The sequence below is a fragment of the Pseudozyma flocculosa genome (genome assembly GCF_000417875.1).
Source record: "Pseudozyma flocculosa PF-1 unplaced genomic scaffold scaffold00001, whole genome shotgun sequence".
Lineage (NCBI taxonomy): Eukaryota > Fungi > Basidiomycota > Ustilaginomycetes > Ustilaginales > Ustilaginaceae > Pseudozyma > Pseudozyma flocculosa.
The window spans coordinates 168,810-183,884 of NW_006920869.1; the positions used below are offsets into that span (position 1 = coordinate 168,810).

General features: G+C 64.5%; 2 protein-coding genes across 2 annotated transcripts; both read right to left on the reverse strand.

Annotated features, from left to right (window-relative positions):
* Positions 1 to 2,540: 2,540 nt before the first annotated feature.
* On the reverse strand, positions 2,541 to 4,556 carry PFL1_00050 (uncharacterized protein; the record flags this gene model as incomplete). The annotated part of the gene is made up of 1 exon (XM_007877547.1): positions 2,541 to 4,556. The coding sequence occupies one exon, from the start codon at positions 4,554 to 4,556 to the stop codon at positions 2,541 to 2,543; it is 2,016 nt and encodes a 671-aa protein (XP_007875738.1).
* A 7,843-nt stretch (positions 4,557 to 12,399) lies between these two features.
* PFL1_00051 (uncharacterized protein) lies at positions 12,400 to 14,001 on the reverse strand (the record flags this gene model as incomplete). The annotated part of the gene is made up of 1 exon (XM_007877548.1): positions 12,400 to 14,001. The coding sequence occupies one exon, from the start codon at positions 13,999 to 14,001 to the stop codon at positions 12,400 to 12,402; it is 1,602 nt and encodes a 533-aa protein (XP_007875739.1).
* Between the last annotated feature and the right edge of the window lie 1,074 nt (positions 14,002 to 15,075).

The window sequence follows — 15,075 nt, forward strand, 5'->3', positions numbered from 1 at the left end:
ACGACGTCCGTGGGATCTTTGACCCGAGCGAGTGAGAAGACGTCTGGGTGCCCCGTATCTTCGAGACGGTGGGCTTCCCTCTCCGCTGATCCACGACCCCACAGAGGCAACCTGGACAAGTTCGAAAACTTTGTGGCTTTGCTGCGTCTACGAACTTCTGAGCGAGAGGGAGCAGACAGGTGATGCGGAGAAGAGGGGTTCCGGTATGTGATTGGAGAACGTTGGCGCCGCGGGGAGATGGTGCGACAGGACAAGACATGGGGAGCGTGCTGGGCGTGGGGAAGCGGAGGGAGGGCTGGCTGCGTTCGGTGAAACTCGATGTTCCGCCACTCCGCACGCACGCACGCACGCCCTAGCCTAGCCTGCTTGTCGCTGCGTGCGTGCGATAGGGTGAGGAGAGGTGGCGGCGAGCGCACCTATGAGAAGACGAAGCAATGCGCTCCCAAATTCGAAATTGACAGACAGCACCGTTCGGCAACACCTAGCCTCTTCTTCCAGCCCGCCCTCCATCCCGTGTGTTTGACATTCGAGACCTTGGTCTGGCCTGGTCGTCTGGTTTGCGTTGGTGATGCTGAGATGGCTGCCAGGCTGTAGCTTTTGCTTGGGTGCTTTCGCCATCAAAAGGCTGGGTACCCGAGGCCTGGCAAGGACAGACAGACCAGCGAGCGAGAGCCGTTCGCTCGTCGCTGACACCGGTATGCCATGCCATGCGTAGGCCGCCAATCAGCCCAGCCCAGGCCCTCTAGCCTGCAAGCAAGCGAGGATTTCCTTCCAATTGTGGGGTTGCCAATCCGCTCGGGCCCACGAGCACAGCGAGGCAGGCAGGCAGGCAGGCCGGCCTGCGATTCGACGACGAAGGCGAGAAAACCGTGCGTGCTGCCGCCCCCATCCGTCGGCAAGAGGTGGCCATGTGAATTCGGGTACCTACCTAGGCGACCTTAGCTTGTCGGCACCTCGTCTGGCAACCTTGACGAGAGCCAGGCCAAGAGTTTCAGCAGAAAGACGAACCTCGAACCTCGACGGAAAACGCAGCGACTGGGAGGGGTAACCAGAGTGTCAATCGTCTTGGCCAGGGCGAGGAACGGCGTCGATTCGAGCAGAGGTGGCCCCCCTCGCATAACCTCTTGGCGTGATGGGGCGGTACGGAGTGGTACCTGTACATACACCTACCTCCATCGAGCGGTACAGACCACGGCGGGTAGACGCGGAAACCTGCGGATAAGGCTGCAGGGGGTTGGCAAAAGAGGGCCGAGGACGAAGTACGGTCCAGGTCCGGTACCTACAGCGGTCGGCAGCTAGGTGCCGGTGGCTATCGTCGTCCTGTTGGTGGCGGCAGAGGAGCAGCCCAATCGAGGGCGAGCGGAAAAACGGAAGAAAGGCTTCCGGTGCCTACATACGGCTGCCCTGCCGCGCCATGCCATGCCATGCTGGCTTTCTCGGTCCGAAGGCAGGGCACAGGGTGGATGACGGCGATTCGTTGCCGTCTTATCCTGGTCCATTCAGGCCGCCACCGAGAGGGGCAGAGTGTGCGAGGGGCGGTCCGGATTCCTCACGAGAGCTTCGATTCGATCAACGACGATGGTGGAAGAGACACATACGGAGGTGGTCGGTCTGCTGGGCAGCCCAGCCAGGCCCCCCCCCCCTCCCCCCCCCCCCGCAATGCGACCATCACAGACGTGCCCGTGCGTGCGACGGCGAAACCCCAACGCAGCACATACAGCTACAGCCACAGCAGCTACGACCTAGGCTTCCCGCCCCGCGCCGTCACATGCTGCTCAGGTCCCCCGTGGGCTGCCGGGGCGCCAAGCGTGTCCCTGGGAAAGTCTTGTGTGATTCGACTTCCGCCCGGAGCATCCCCGCTTCCGGATGCGATAGGCGGAGGGCAGATACACAGATCTTCGCGGCGAATCAGCGCCTTTCCTTATCTCGCGAGTCACGCCCAACGCCCGCGCCCTCACAGAGCACGAGCTCGGCTGAAGAATGAGATGGCGGATACATGCTTTGGATTCTTTTGCTACGTCTGCTTTTGATTGGTTGGTTCGGTCGGTTTGCTATGGATTCGGTGACAACGGGGCGGGTGCCAGGAGGCCATGCAGAGCCAGACAGGGCGAGAAACGACGGTCGTGTGGAGAGGGGTGGGGGGTAGTGTGGAGTCCAAGACCCCGGGAAAAGCGAGTTTTTTCCCCGGGCCCGATGCTAGAAACTGAGAGAGACGACGAGAAGGCAACAAAGTCCCATGACAGAGGTCAACCGGAGCAGTGGAGCAAGCTACAAGGCCGTGGCGGAGCAGCTTGCTTCTTTTGGGGGATGAGGGGAGGGAGTGATGGACGATCATGGCACTGAGACGAGGATGATTGTGGCGGTGATGATGATGATGATGATGATGATGATGATGATGATGATGATGCTGACGAGGCTTGGAAAGATGCGGTCACGATGCCTGTTGAATGCTGGAGAAGAATCCTGGGAGCGGTGGGTTGGATGCGAGGTGCCTTTGGGTCCTGTGGAAGGATCTTGGCTGGCGGCGCGGCCAGCGGTGATCACGTCGATCGCCGCGTGGCGGTGCGCCCGCGCCGCGGGCTGTGCTCAAACGAGCTGGGCTCCGACGAGTCCGAGCTGGCGTCGCCGTCGAGCTCGAGCTCAACATCATCAAAGCCCGGGTCGTCGTTGCGGGCGGCACGGCCGCGGCCCCGGGGCCCTCGGCTTCGAGACGAGGAGCCCCGGTCAGCCGAGCTGTGGCCGTAACCGGCCCACGAGATCTCGCAGTCTCGGTGGATCCACTGCCGCCGCTTGGGGCTTTCGGCCCTCGTCGTGGACGTGCCACGGTCGCGGCCCCGACCACGGCCCCGAACCTCTGGCGAGGAGGGCTCCTGAGCTTCGAGGTGGGTCTTGAGAGCGAGCGGCGAGGGTCGCTCCGGAAGTGCCGAGCGCAGGGGCTCGTCGTGGTGATAGATGTCGTCGTCGACGACGACGGCCGACCTGGGGTTGGACCCAAAGGAGATGGGGTTCGACCTGGGCGAGATCGGGAGTGGAGACGCCGGTCCACTCGTTTCCGGCGAAGCTTGTCGCCGAGCTGCTGCGCGAGGCGGGCTGCGGCTCCGCTGGGTGGAGCTGCGCACCCGTGCCGAAGACCGGCCGCGCTGCATGGCGGAGCGGGGCTCGCTCTGTTCCTGAGAGGCGACCATGCCGGAAGGGGTCCGCCTCGGCGACGAGCTCGACGCTTCCTGCTCCTGCGCGTGGAGCTGGGTGAAGAAGAGGCCGGCGGCAGCGCTGTGGGAGTGCTTGTGCTTGTGGAGCAGGCTGCGGTTGTCGACGCTGGAGGTGGAGCCGCGGCGCGAGCCCGAAGGCGACAGGACGCTCGCGGCGTAGATGTCGATGTCGCCCGAAAGACTGGACAGCGTGCGGCAGCGGTCGCAAGAGGCATCGGTGCCCGTGGCCGGCGACAGGGCTCGCGAGCTTTCCGGGCTGATGGCCCGCATCGTCTTGCCCGCCGACGAGGCGGCCGACTGGATCTGAGGAGGGGAGCGTGCGCCGAGCTGGTCCGAGTGGCCCCGGCGCATCGCGACGCTGCCGGGAGCCGGACCCGAGCGCGCTGGCGACGTTGGCGAGGCCATCTTGCGGCTGTTGGCGAAGAAGTCCATGGCGGCCTTCTTGGTTAGCGTGGCCTGGGCGTCGCCGCGCTGCGAGGTGCTGATGGCAGGGAGGCCCTTGCCGGTGGCGGTGACCTTGGTGGTTGCGGTGATGGCCGGCGACGTGTACCACATCGAGGGCGGGAGGTTGGTCGTGCTTGGCCGGCGAGCGAACCACATGGGCGACTTCTGCTGGCTGCCCTCGCTGGGGCGCATGCCGACGCTGGGTAGCTGGGCCTCCTTAATCTTGGGCGAGTCGCGCGTGGTGCGGCGGAGCATGACGGCACTCGCGGTGCTGACCGAGGGCGGCAGCTGGAACTCGTTGGCGTCGAGGTCGCTCGATTCGTCCTCGGTCGCTCCGTATGCGGGCGAAGGCGTGCTGGGGTCGGTGCTGGCAAAGGCGCTGGTGCTGCCGTTGGACTCGGAGATGGACGAGAAGGTCGACTGCGAGCTGCTCCGCTTCTTGTGCATCGAAAGGTGGCCCGCCTCGGTCGATGCGTTCGAAGAGCGGTTGTAGTACCTGCCCCTCGAGTTCGGCAGCGAGCTCTGGTAAGCCGAGAGGGCCGGCGACGTGAGCGAGGTGGCCTTTAGCGGGGTCGAGTACTGGGCGAGGAGGTTTGGAGACGGAGGGCAAGGGTAGCGGAACTTGTGCTCGGTGTCATCGCGGGCAAAGGTGTCGGTGCGCGAGGGCGAGGGGAGGCCGCGGACCTGGTCGTGCTTGGCCTGGGCTACCTGTTCGGCGTCGGCGAGCTTGCACTTTTCCGAGCAAAAGAGCTTGCCGTGGGGCGTTGGCCCACCGCAACTGGTGCAGACATCGTCGCCGAGCCAGGACGAGAGCTCGTCGGCGGGAGTTGTGCGGATCTCGGACGTGTCAAAGTCCTTGCGGCCGCCGAAGTGGCCGTAGGAGCGCTTGTAGATGCCCGCCATGGTGAGGGCGTGGTTGTGGTCGGGCGTGTGTCTGCGAAAGGGGGGAGCGCGGGGGAGCTCCGACTTTCCAGAACGTCTGCTGGAAGGCGTCGAGGCAATGGCAGTGGTGGCTAGCGGTGTGGGTTGTCGTTGGTGGAAGGAGGGGTGAAGGAGGGGAGGGAAGCGATGCTAGCCCGGAAGATATAGGCTCACACGCTGGCTCGGGAAGGCTGCTGGGTGTGACTCTGGGTGGGGCGGCAGGAGGAAGGCGAAGGGATGGATGTGATGGAAGTGTGCGTGTGTGACTCGGGGAGGCTGCCGATGGTGCCGTGATGAAGCGTTGCAGTGCGGTGCGGGCTGGGCTGCGGGTGCGGGATCGGGTGAGGAAGTCGGCTTGTGCCGCTCTCGGTGCTGCCGGCGGTGGTGCGGTGGTACGGTGGTGGTGGTGGTGCTGCTGCTGCTGCTCTGCGGGATGATGATGCTAGAGGAGATGGCAACAGGCGGTGGGTGCGTGGTGTGCAGAAGATGAAGGTCGAGGGGCGCGGAGGACGATGTGGTGCTGAAGCAAGCCAAAGGCGAAGGAAGAATGGCGAGTCCAAGAGAGGGGCGTGGCGTTGCGTTGCGGAAGGTTGCGTTGGAAGGCAAAGAGGTGATGGAAGAGGGGGCGAGGGTGGCCTTTGAGGACCCTCGCAGGTGTTCTCGAGCAGGACGGTGGCCTGGCGAGCCAGCGACAAGCGCAGCGAGAGCGAGCAGAAGGGTACGCACGGCGGGGAGGAGGCGGCAGTGGCCACCAGAATGGCGGCATCCAGGAATGAATGACTCAGGTAACCACGGCCAGCCAGCCAGGGACCACCACCGTACCATTAGGGTAGCCAGCCAGGCCAGCGCCAGCAGCCAGCAGCCAGCAGCCAGGGTGTAGGGTTGCTGGGCAGCCAGGCAGGGCCCGCAGATCAGGACCCACAGCCTGCCTGCAGCCCACCACCGACGACAACTCCGGCCGTCACAGCGCGCCCTACCCGGCCTGCCCGACTGCCTGCCTCTGTGCGTCAGGCTGCCCTTGCTTGCCTGCCAGAGGAAAATCCAGGGCCCAGGGCCGAGGAACGGGGGCGAGGCCGAGGAACGAGATTTTTTTTTTTTAAAAAAAAAAAAAAAACTTGCAGCGCCTCGCCCGCCCCATCTCATCCAACCAGCAAAGCACGCAAGCGACCGCCGCCATCATCACCTACCCTCGTTTCTGGCACGCCGCCACCGCATAGCGATCTCCAGCCTCGCCGGCCATGCAAACGACGTACTGGACTCGACCTCCCAGAGACTTGCGGCACACCTCGCTGTGGCCGCAAGGGTGTCCGATGTCGGTCAGGTCATGAGGACGCGACGACCCGGGGTCGAGTCGTCGAGTCGAGTCGAATCGTGATATTGTCGCTCGGCGTCGGGGAGGCGTCGATCTGATGGCGCGCAGCACCGAACGTGCCTACAGTTAGTAGCCTGCGCTGCAGCACATCGGGCCCCGCGCTTGCGTCGTCGGCGGCGTCGATCTAGCCTCGCCTTAGGCCGACGATCGCAGGCGTGATCTTCAGCGTCGACTCGACTCGTTGTCAGGCCGCCACCCGCCATACCGACCCCTTTTCTTTGGGTCGCTGCTGCCACCGGGCCGCCCGCCCGCTCGCCCGCCAAGCCCTGCCTCCGCCTGTAGAGCTGCCAGGCCCGACCGCGCCATCAGGAGCGATGCTGTGCGCCACCTGTCGTCGTCGTCGTCGCGGCGTTGCTGCCGTGGGCCCTCGCGATCTGCTCAGGAGAGCACGCACGCACCTTACGTCTGCCTCCACACCGACTAGCGGCCATGTCTGTCTGTACCGTACCGCAATCGTAGACCAGCCAGCCAAGATCGAGCTCGACAGCGCCGAGGTCTCGCTAGCCAACCCGTACTGTAGCGCGCCAGGAGCCTCGCCAAGGTCAGCGAACAATAAGAATAATGATCCTCGCTCTGGCCGCTCAGACAGGCCAGAAGGCGAGATCCGAGCCGGCCACAGCCGTAAACAAAGCGCTTTGCGAAGATCACGCACCGCCTTGCTTCGGTCGGTCGGCCGGGCTAGCGTTGCCGAATCGCTGGTACCTACTGCGCGGAGGGACGTCTGCTGCCGGCCACAGCGCTCGAGGTCATGGTACCCTGCGTGCTGCTCTCGGTCGCTCGCGCCATGCGGCATCACACGCTCGCCGTCGTTGCGCTTGGCCTCTGCCTCTGCCTCCGCCTCTGCCTCGCTCGTCAGGAGGCCCACGCATGCTGCGTCCGTGGCACGGGCCCGGGCGCGCCGTGGAGGAGCGGCGAGGCGGTCGCGGTGATCACCCAGAGGGTTGGGCCCCCTTTTCGTCTCCGACGCAATCGAGTCGTCATAGGCACGCAGCCGGGGAGGTGGCGTCGGCAACGCTCGCCGAGCCGCGCCTGTTCCAGCAACGTGCCAGGCAGGGGGTCGGGAAGCGTTGCCGATCCTCGTTCGGACGGCGGCTGTCGCAACACGAGACGAGACGAGGCGCTGCCGTCGATGGATGACCTTCGATCCGTGAACAGTCGCTGCTGTGGAGCACGACGAGTGGGCAGCAGGCAGGGTGGCGTGCTGCCAAAGCCAGTCGGGACGAGTCAGAACGTTGGCTCAAGTGACGTGGCGGAGCTTCCCCTCTGGACGGTCACGTTGCGTGCTTGCGGCGCTCAGGCTCGAATGAAAATCACACTACTTGGGTGCGTGCTGCCTGCGTCACCTGTCGGTGCCAGAGAATCAAGCAAGGCGCCCTGCGTGCACGCAAGCCTTCTCCGCGCTCGACGCATAATTGCTCCAAGGCGCAGCGCCTTCTTAGCTTCTTCCTGCCTGCCTGCCTGCCCCTCGCTGAATGGAAGAACGTGACCGCCGACGCTGGTAGGCACAACCTTGCACGCTTGGACCGCATGGGTTGACGACGCCAATCGGGCGCCGCTCTACCGTCGGTCGCACACCCTCTGAACAGACCGTGCTCAATCGAGAGAGCACTCGGGCGACGCCGAGGTGCAAGACCGCCTCGGAGTGGCACAATAGGAATCGAGACGCCACGCCGGTGGCTCTTCGAAACGCGCAAAGGGAGTACATAGTCGACGAACGACGGACGAACGGCCCGACGGGGAAGGGGCAAAGCATGAATAAATCCGCGGGCCTGGCCAGATAAGCTTCTTCTCGGCGGTTGGGCGACCGACACGGGACGACACCCCGACGTCCCAAGTTCTTGGCAAGGTCGAACAAAGCTTGCTTCTCATTCGGGGTTGCCAGTCGCCCGTCGCCCGTCGCCCGTTGGACTGCGGACGAACCACAGCGTGGTAGGTACGTTCTGTAGCGCCTCTCGCAGTCCGCAAGACCTTTCTTGGCCATATGGGATCGCGAGGAGTCAGGCGCTTCTTTAGCTCGCGAAAGGAGGCATCGACCGCGAGATGACCATATACAGTGCGCGGGTCGCTGCTTCTGCGCGATATGACGATCGACCCTAGTCGTCGTGACCTAGAACCAACGCCGTACATTGAGCTTGGTGGCCAGAGTGGCGCCACAGATGTGACCACGTCAGAGCGATACGAATCACAGCAGCGCGCGCGCTGTGACACTTCGGAACAAGGACGGACTTGGCCGAGCGCCACCACCGAAGCTCTCTGTGACCGTCCAGCAGGCACGCTCCGGCGTCTCGATCGGGCCCGCGGCCCTTGGTTCCAGCATGAATACGCCCGCGCCCGAGGCCGAGGACCGGCGAGGGTCGGGGGTTCGAGGGACGGGAGGAGAATCCTGCATCTACAGCCTGATCCATCACGTTCTATAAGGTGTATCACGCCGACACGTTGCGGAATGATTGGCCACTCGAACCAAGTCGCCGGCCGTCAACTGCGGCGCGCGCTCCTATGCCCTTTGTGCTGCTCCAGAGGGTCGCAGCACCGCGCCGCTGCGACGTGCGTGTGCTTCCAAGCTTCTCACTACTGGATCGCCGTACCCTTTGTCGCTTCCATTCATACCAAGCCAGCGCAACAAAGGGACACGAACTCGTGGGGCCCATCAGTACGGGCGGTCACCAGCTTCGCTGCGTGGTCCGAGGTCTGTGGTCGTTGGCCATCGTACGCGTCCTCGTTCGCCACGCTGCTGCGCAAACGAGGCCCCGACTGTTCATCTCGCGGCCGGTCCGTCCGCTCGCTCGCGCTTGACGAAGGGGCCGGACTAAGAAGTCGCCATTCTTCTGTCACCCTCTACCTCTGCCTCTTCGCTGCCGTCACGTACTCCGGGGGCGCAGCTCGTTGATTGGACCCTGCCTGCCTGGGGCTCGGGAAGGCGACAGAAGCTCGGCTCAGCACTTGCAGCCTGCTGCGCAACGCCCCTGCTTTTAGGTGCCTTGCTTAGGCTGTACGTACGCACGGAGCGCGCCTAGGGGGGGTCCTTGCTCGCTACGAAATAGGCTTCCGCAGCAGGTCTTCCAAGTCACGAAGATCGCCCTGCGCAGCCTGCAGGCAGGCAGCCGCCAAAGCGCAGCCAGCCAGCGTACCGCACAGCACTTCGTCCAACGCCGGAGCTTGGCGGCAGGGCGCTGCGCAGACGGATATCGCCGGCAATTTGCAGGCGATCCGTGCTCCTCGTCGGTCAAGGGCGGCGCAGGCGAATGAGCTTCGCCACCGAGATATCATTGGCCCTCGCTACACCACGGTCCTCGTCAGTCGCCTCGTCGTAGTTGCTGGATCGTCGGAGTGGTGGCGGTGGCGCTATCGGTACGACCGATATGACCTCCTCGAGCGGTCGCTCATTTGACCGCGCATATGTACCCCTGCACCAAGCACGATCAAGCTAAGCCCGTCACCGTACCGTATGGTACGGTCCGTAGAGCGAGAAGATCGGTCGTTGCCTCCGAAATGCGCCCAAAAGGCCTGTGCTCTGCACGCCTGGCGCCCGTCGTCGCCGTTTGGACCACCTGGCACAACGGCACCGTTCAAGCGCTCTTCACCGTCTAACGGTCCCTTTCACCAGGATCGACTCGTCTACACGACGCGACACTTCGGACTCCAACTTGACTCTCGGGAGGCGGAACAAGCAGCGGTCGCCCTCCACCGCGAGCTTTTGAAAAAAATTGGAATTTTCAAATTTTCTTCTTGTCTTCCCGGTCCGCCAACAGATGCACCTGCTCGACGGAGAGACGCAGCGGCCGTTGCTGCGGGCGGTGTGGTTGCGGCCTGGCCTGGCCTGGCCTGCTGCCCGACACGATCGCGGAAGCGGTCTGCAGCCCCTCGCCGACATCGGACGCCGCAGTGGATGCCTGTCCGCCGCCCGTCCGCAGCTGACGCCCCTGTAGACACGTACTCTGTCCATACCGGCCGACGCAGCCGGATTGCTGGTACAAACAAACGCTCGTACGGACAGGCGGGCGCAGCAGGTATTCAGCCAGTCAACCCAGCGGCTCGGCCCCTTCGCTTCATTTCGACGGCCTTTGCTCGCCGTCGTCGATGTCGTTGTTGTCGTCGCTGGCCCGGCAGGTGGCAGCATCCATCCACCGGGTTGGCGCTCCGCGCGTTGCAGCCAGATGTAGGGGCCGGCACCTCGCATGCGGACCGGCCTCCCAATGACGTCCGGACGTACATGTGCAGGTATCGCCGCCTGTCCCCTTCCTCCCTCCCGCTTCCCCTCCGAGTCTTCTTGACCATTCGCCGCCGAGCAGCAGGTGTATGGTGGGGGGACCCATGAATCGAAGCCCGCAACGCCAACAGTAGCGACCGGTCAACGTCTTGCGATCCGGCCGCCGCCTTCCCCTTTCTTTGGCGCTCCGAGCCCGAGACTGCCAAAGTTTCTATTTGCGGGATCGCTCCGACGCTGCGCACTGTATGTAGAGTCGACGGTGTCGATCCAAACGAACGGGCTCGGCGCGGCGACGGGAGTACGGCAGCGGGCCAGGTCGGTCGGTCCAATGAGATCGACATGCTGTGCTCGTGGCTATGCCCCTAAACGCCCGTGGTTGCTCTTCGATCTTCGTCGCGGTAGTCACAGTACGTCCAGACAGTCAGATGGTCGCGCTCGTCGTCTACTTTGAGCTCCCCATCAGTGCCGGATGCACGCAGTGCCAGCGTCGAGGAGGAGCTCTGGATGTGCGCAGCGAAAGAATTCGGGCCGAAGCCAGGCAGGCGTCCACACGGATGCCACCCTTGACAACGCCTCGTCAAGCACCTAGGTGGACGCAGGAAGGGCATCAGACGGATCTCGCATTCCGTAACTCAGCGGGCGGCAAGCGGCGGAACGGGCCGAGAGGCAGGGTACGGTGGGGATCGGTACGGTAAGTCGGCCCCACCGCAACGTGCAGAACCGATCACGGCAACGGCAACGGGGAATTGGGGTTCCGACAAAGCCGACCGCGAGCTGGCTTTGGCCTGGCCTGGCCTGGCGGAGCGGCCTTCGTCACGGACATACGAGGATTCGGGAGTCACCTCGTCAAGAAGCGAGGACGCTTCTGTCTTTGTCGGGCTGTGGTAAAGTACACTCGCTGCTTCCCCGTACCTGGCTGGCACATTTCGTACCGTAAGCAAGGTGCGAGCGGGATGGTCAGACGACTTGGCGTGACGCGGATCGCCAAAGACGCGATCGCAGCGAGGGCCCGCCTGGTGGCCCTGCATCTTCTTGCTCAACAGCTTTTCAGCTTGCTTGGCGCAGGGCGGGGCCGAGACAGGGACGAGTGGACGAGACAGCAAGCAAGCAAGCAAGGACCCGAAGATGACTCCGCCCCCCCGCCCATTCGCCGTTGATTGAGACTGGACGGCTGGATCCCGACTTTGGTCAACCGGAAGCCGTACCGCCGTGGTTGAAGGGGCTCGCCGACCACGATGCCGCCCGCGACCGTACCTATCACGCCATGTTCGAGGAGCAGCGTTGTGATCGTCTGACCTTTGACATCATACCCTCCCCGGCTTTGGCCATCCGCATCCGCATTCGCATCCGCGTTGTTGTCTTTCGACCGATCGGGCCGAATACCTACGATTGCGGAGCAGGCCGGGCGGTGCAGCAAGCTACAGAAAGCGGTGCAACGAGGTCAACGACCCACCTCCTTGAACATCGAGTGCGACGCTTTGTTCGAGGGTGCACCCTTCGCCTTTGGCCCCCACCCCACACCGCCCCGCCCGTCGGGATGCCGTGCCGGATCAAAGAGGTCGGCGTGAAGAGGGCAGGCAAGGAGGTTGCTTGGCAGCCCATCCAGCCAGGCTGCGGGTGCAAATCGGATCTGCTTCAGCCGGGCCCACCTTTCGGCCGAGTGCAAGCTTCGTCAGACGACTCGGCGTCGCCATCCTCGTCCTCCTGGCCCCTCACGCGGCCTCGTGCCATCTTGGCATCCTCACTCGCTTCGACAGAAACGAGCGACACACAGAGGTCGAGGAAAGATGCAGCGATCAGAGCAGACTGGGGTTCGATGAGGTCGAGCGAGAGAGGGCATCACTTGAGGAGGGGTCTAGGTATTTGTACAATTGTGCAAGGATCGCAGAATGGGGCAGCAGGCAGAGGCGCGGGGCGCGCTCAGGCGCCGGGGCCAAGGGGCGAGAACGAGAACAGACGGCCGTGACGATGCTTTGCGGCCGAGATGGTACGGATCGGAAACAGGTCGTGGGAGCTGCGTAGTGGAACGAGGAAAGTCGACCTGCGACCGTCGCTGGGCCTGCGCCGGGCGCCGGCGAGAATGCGAGGTTCGTAGGAGAGTCTTTGCGGAAGGGCGCTCAAATTAGGTGGAAGCCGAGATTGGCGACTGGGTATGTGATGTGTCGGGCTGGCGCAAGCATCGGGAGGGAACAAAGGGGGCGATAGGGAGCGGGGCGAGGCCATCAGGAGCAGCGGCATCGCCCGCCTCAGGCGGCGGACCAGTGGTTGACGACGTTCTGTCCTCGACGGACAGCTCCGAGGTCGTTGGCCATGGTGCAGCACATCGGACTGTCGACGTTGCCGGAGGCCAATGCCGTCGCTGAAATGGACGGTCCGCAGCTAGCCGTGGCGAGTGATGGCGAGGAGCCGAACTCTCGCACGACGCTGCAGCAGGGATACTGCCCACGGCAGTGCTGGTCCGCCGATGTCTGCCAGAGAAATCGACAGGCAACGGGCGGCGCTCGTGGTGGCATGGGCTGCGAGGGCTGCGCCGGTGCCGCTGCAAGCGCCATCGTATCGATGTTCAGGGTGGCAAAGTTGGAGCCGCCGCCGCCGCCGCAGATGCGGGCCAGCGCCAGATCCAGACTCTCGCCGTGCCTGCCGCGGGTCGCTGCAGATCTCATGGCCAGCTCCGAGAGCAGCGAGAGGTTCGAGAGGTTCTCGCACGCGCCGTTGGGACTCGACTGCTCCGAGTCGCCCTTGGACGAGGACGATAGCGTCGGAGAGCCGGGTCGGGTCGAGGGCGGCGAGAATGCGCCCGCGAATAGGGCGTTCTCCCGCTCGACAGCCTCGACCGGCGACAGAGGACGCGAGAGGAGCGCCTCGGCGAGGGGATTGCCTTCCGGCTCTGCCAGCGGCGTGACGTTTTCGTCTTGGTCATCCTCTTCGTCATCGTCATCGTCGTCGTCTTCGGCATCGCTGTTGTCTTCGACCAGCGCGGGCAGCTCCTCGGACGACACGCTGCCCGCCAGCATCGCCGTAGATGGGTAGGGGCAGATGTATGGGTAGCCCAGCCGGGGTCCAGAAGCGGTCGAGGAGGAGGGCGAGCGCCTCTCCGCAAAGCCCGAGTCGAAGGTGGACACCGCTTCTGCACCCATCTCGAGCTGGGCGACCTCATCAGCAGCGACAGAGTCCTCGTCCGGAAGCTCAACGGCGACGAAATCGTCGTCGTACTCGATCGCGGTCGCCTCTTCGTCGTTTGAGCCCAGCTCGCTCAGCAGGTCCTCGAACCACTGCACTTCTCGCTCGAAGTGCTCGCGCGAGCTTGTCGACGGGCGGACCTCGGGGCCGTTTTCGGATCCGCTGAGGTGCGTCTCCTTGCTTGGGCCCGCTGACCGGATCGCCAGCCTGTCTTCCTCGTCGCGACGAAGGGGTGGGTGAACTCCCTGGGCTCCCAGCTCGCCTCGCAGAGCCTGCTGCGGCTCGTCAAACGGGGGCCTCGGAGACAGCCTCTCCCGCTCGAGGCTCGACAGCATGGCGTTGCGCACGAGGACGCTCCTGCGCAGCCCTTCGCCGGCGGATTCGTCGAGCCGAGAGGACCTGCGCATGGCGGTGGATGCCAGGTAGACCGATGGCGAGGTGGACGGCAGTTCCGAGTCGCTGAGGTGCGCAGCTTGTGTTGCAGCGCCGGGAATGGGGCTGAAGACGGATCTGAGGCTGACGGGCGGGCCCCAGTGCAGGCCTATCTCCTGACCGACGTTGTCACTTGGCATCCGTTCTTGTGGCGACGGCGGGCGCTCTGCATACAGGTCGGCGCTGCCAGCCTCTGCGAGCGAGGCATGGCTGAAGAGGCGGCGGAGGGGCTCCATCGTGGTGACCTGGGTGCGCGAGAGCGCTGGCGGAGATCGGTGAATGCACAAGGCCGAGCCGAGCTGGCTGCCGGGGGAAAGGATCGGGAGCTTGCGCGGGGTTCTATCCGGACCCGAGTAGGAGGGGGGACGATGAAGCACGCTGCGGGTTGGAAGCGCAGAAGGAGGTGGGGAGGAAGTGCGGTGGCTTGACAGAGCGAGATGGCGTAGTTCCAAGGGGTGGATCGAGAGGTCAATGGGGCGTATGACGGGTGATCATCTTGGAATGGATACGCTGGACCGGGCGGTATCTCCTGAGCTTGGGAGAGACGACGGCGGGTACAGTGCGGGATGAGCTTGCTCAATGGATGTGAGGGCGAAGGTCAAGAGGGTGCGAGGGCAGCCATGTCCTTGTGTTGGTGAGCACGGCGGGGTGCGGCAGAGGAGATTACTGAGGTTGCGGTTGCGATTGTGGTCTCGGGGCGGGGACGAGGAGTTGCGAGAGGCGGAGGAACGCGCGGGCTGTGTGCCTTAGAGGGAGGAGTTCATGGTTGGCGATGTGACTGCGGTGGTGTTGGTGGTGGTTGTGATTCGAGTGTGGTGATGGTGGTGGGGAGGCGTAATGAAAGAGGTGGAGCGGGCAGCGCCCTTTTGGGGGTCCACCGTCCAAGCAAGCTGATATGGCAGCCGTCCCGAGGTGCGGGCGCAGTCGCAGGCGCAGGCAGGCGCAGGCCGAGCAGAGTCATGCAGCGCAGGGCAGCGCAGGGCAGGGCAGAGCAGGGCAGGGCAGCGCAGGGCAGCGCAGGGCAGCGGTGCGCCTGCTTTCTCCACCTCTCTCCACACCAAAAAAGTTGAGGGCGGGCAGGCCTGGCCTGCAGCGCGGCGCCAGAGGCAAAAGGTGCCGCGCGCCAAACCAAGCAGCAGCAGCGCAGCGCCCAGCAGCTCAGTGGCCAGCTGAGCCGGGCAGGGTCCCCTCGCTGTTTTGGCGTGACTAACCCCCCCCCCCCCGCCCGCTCNCACCCNCNCGCNCNCGCCGCCTCGCGTCACGACGCGCGCGCGCGCGCGCGCGCGTCGCGCGCNCGCGCGCGCGTCGCG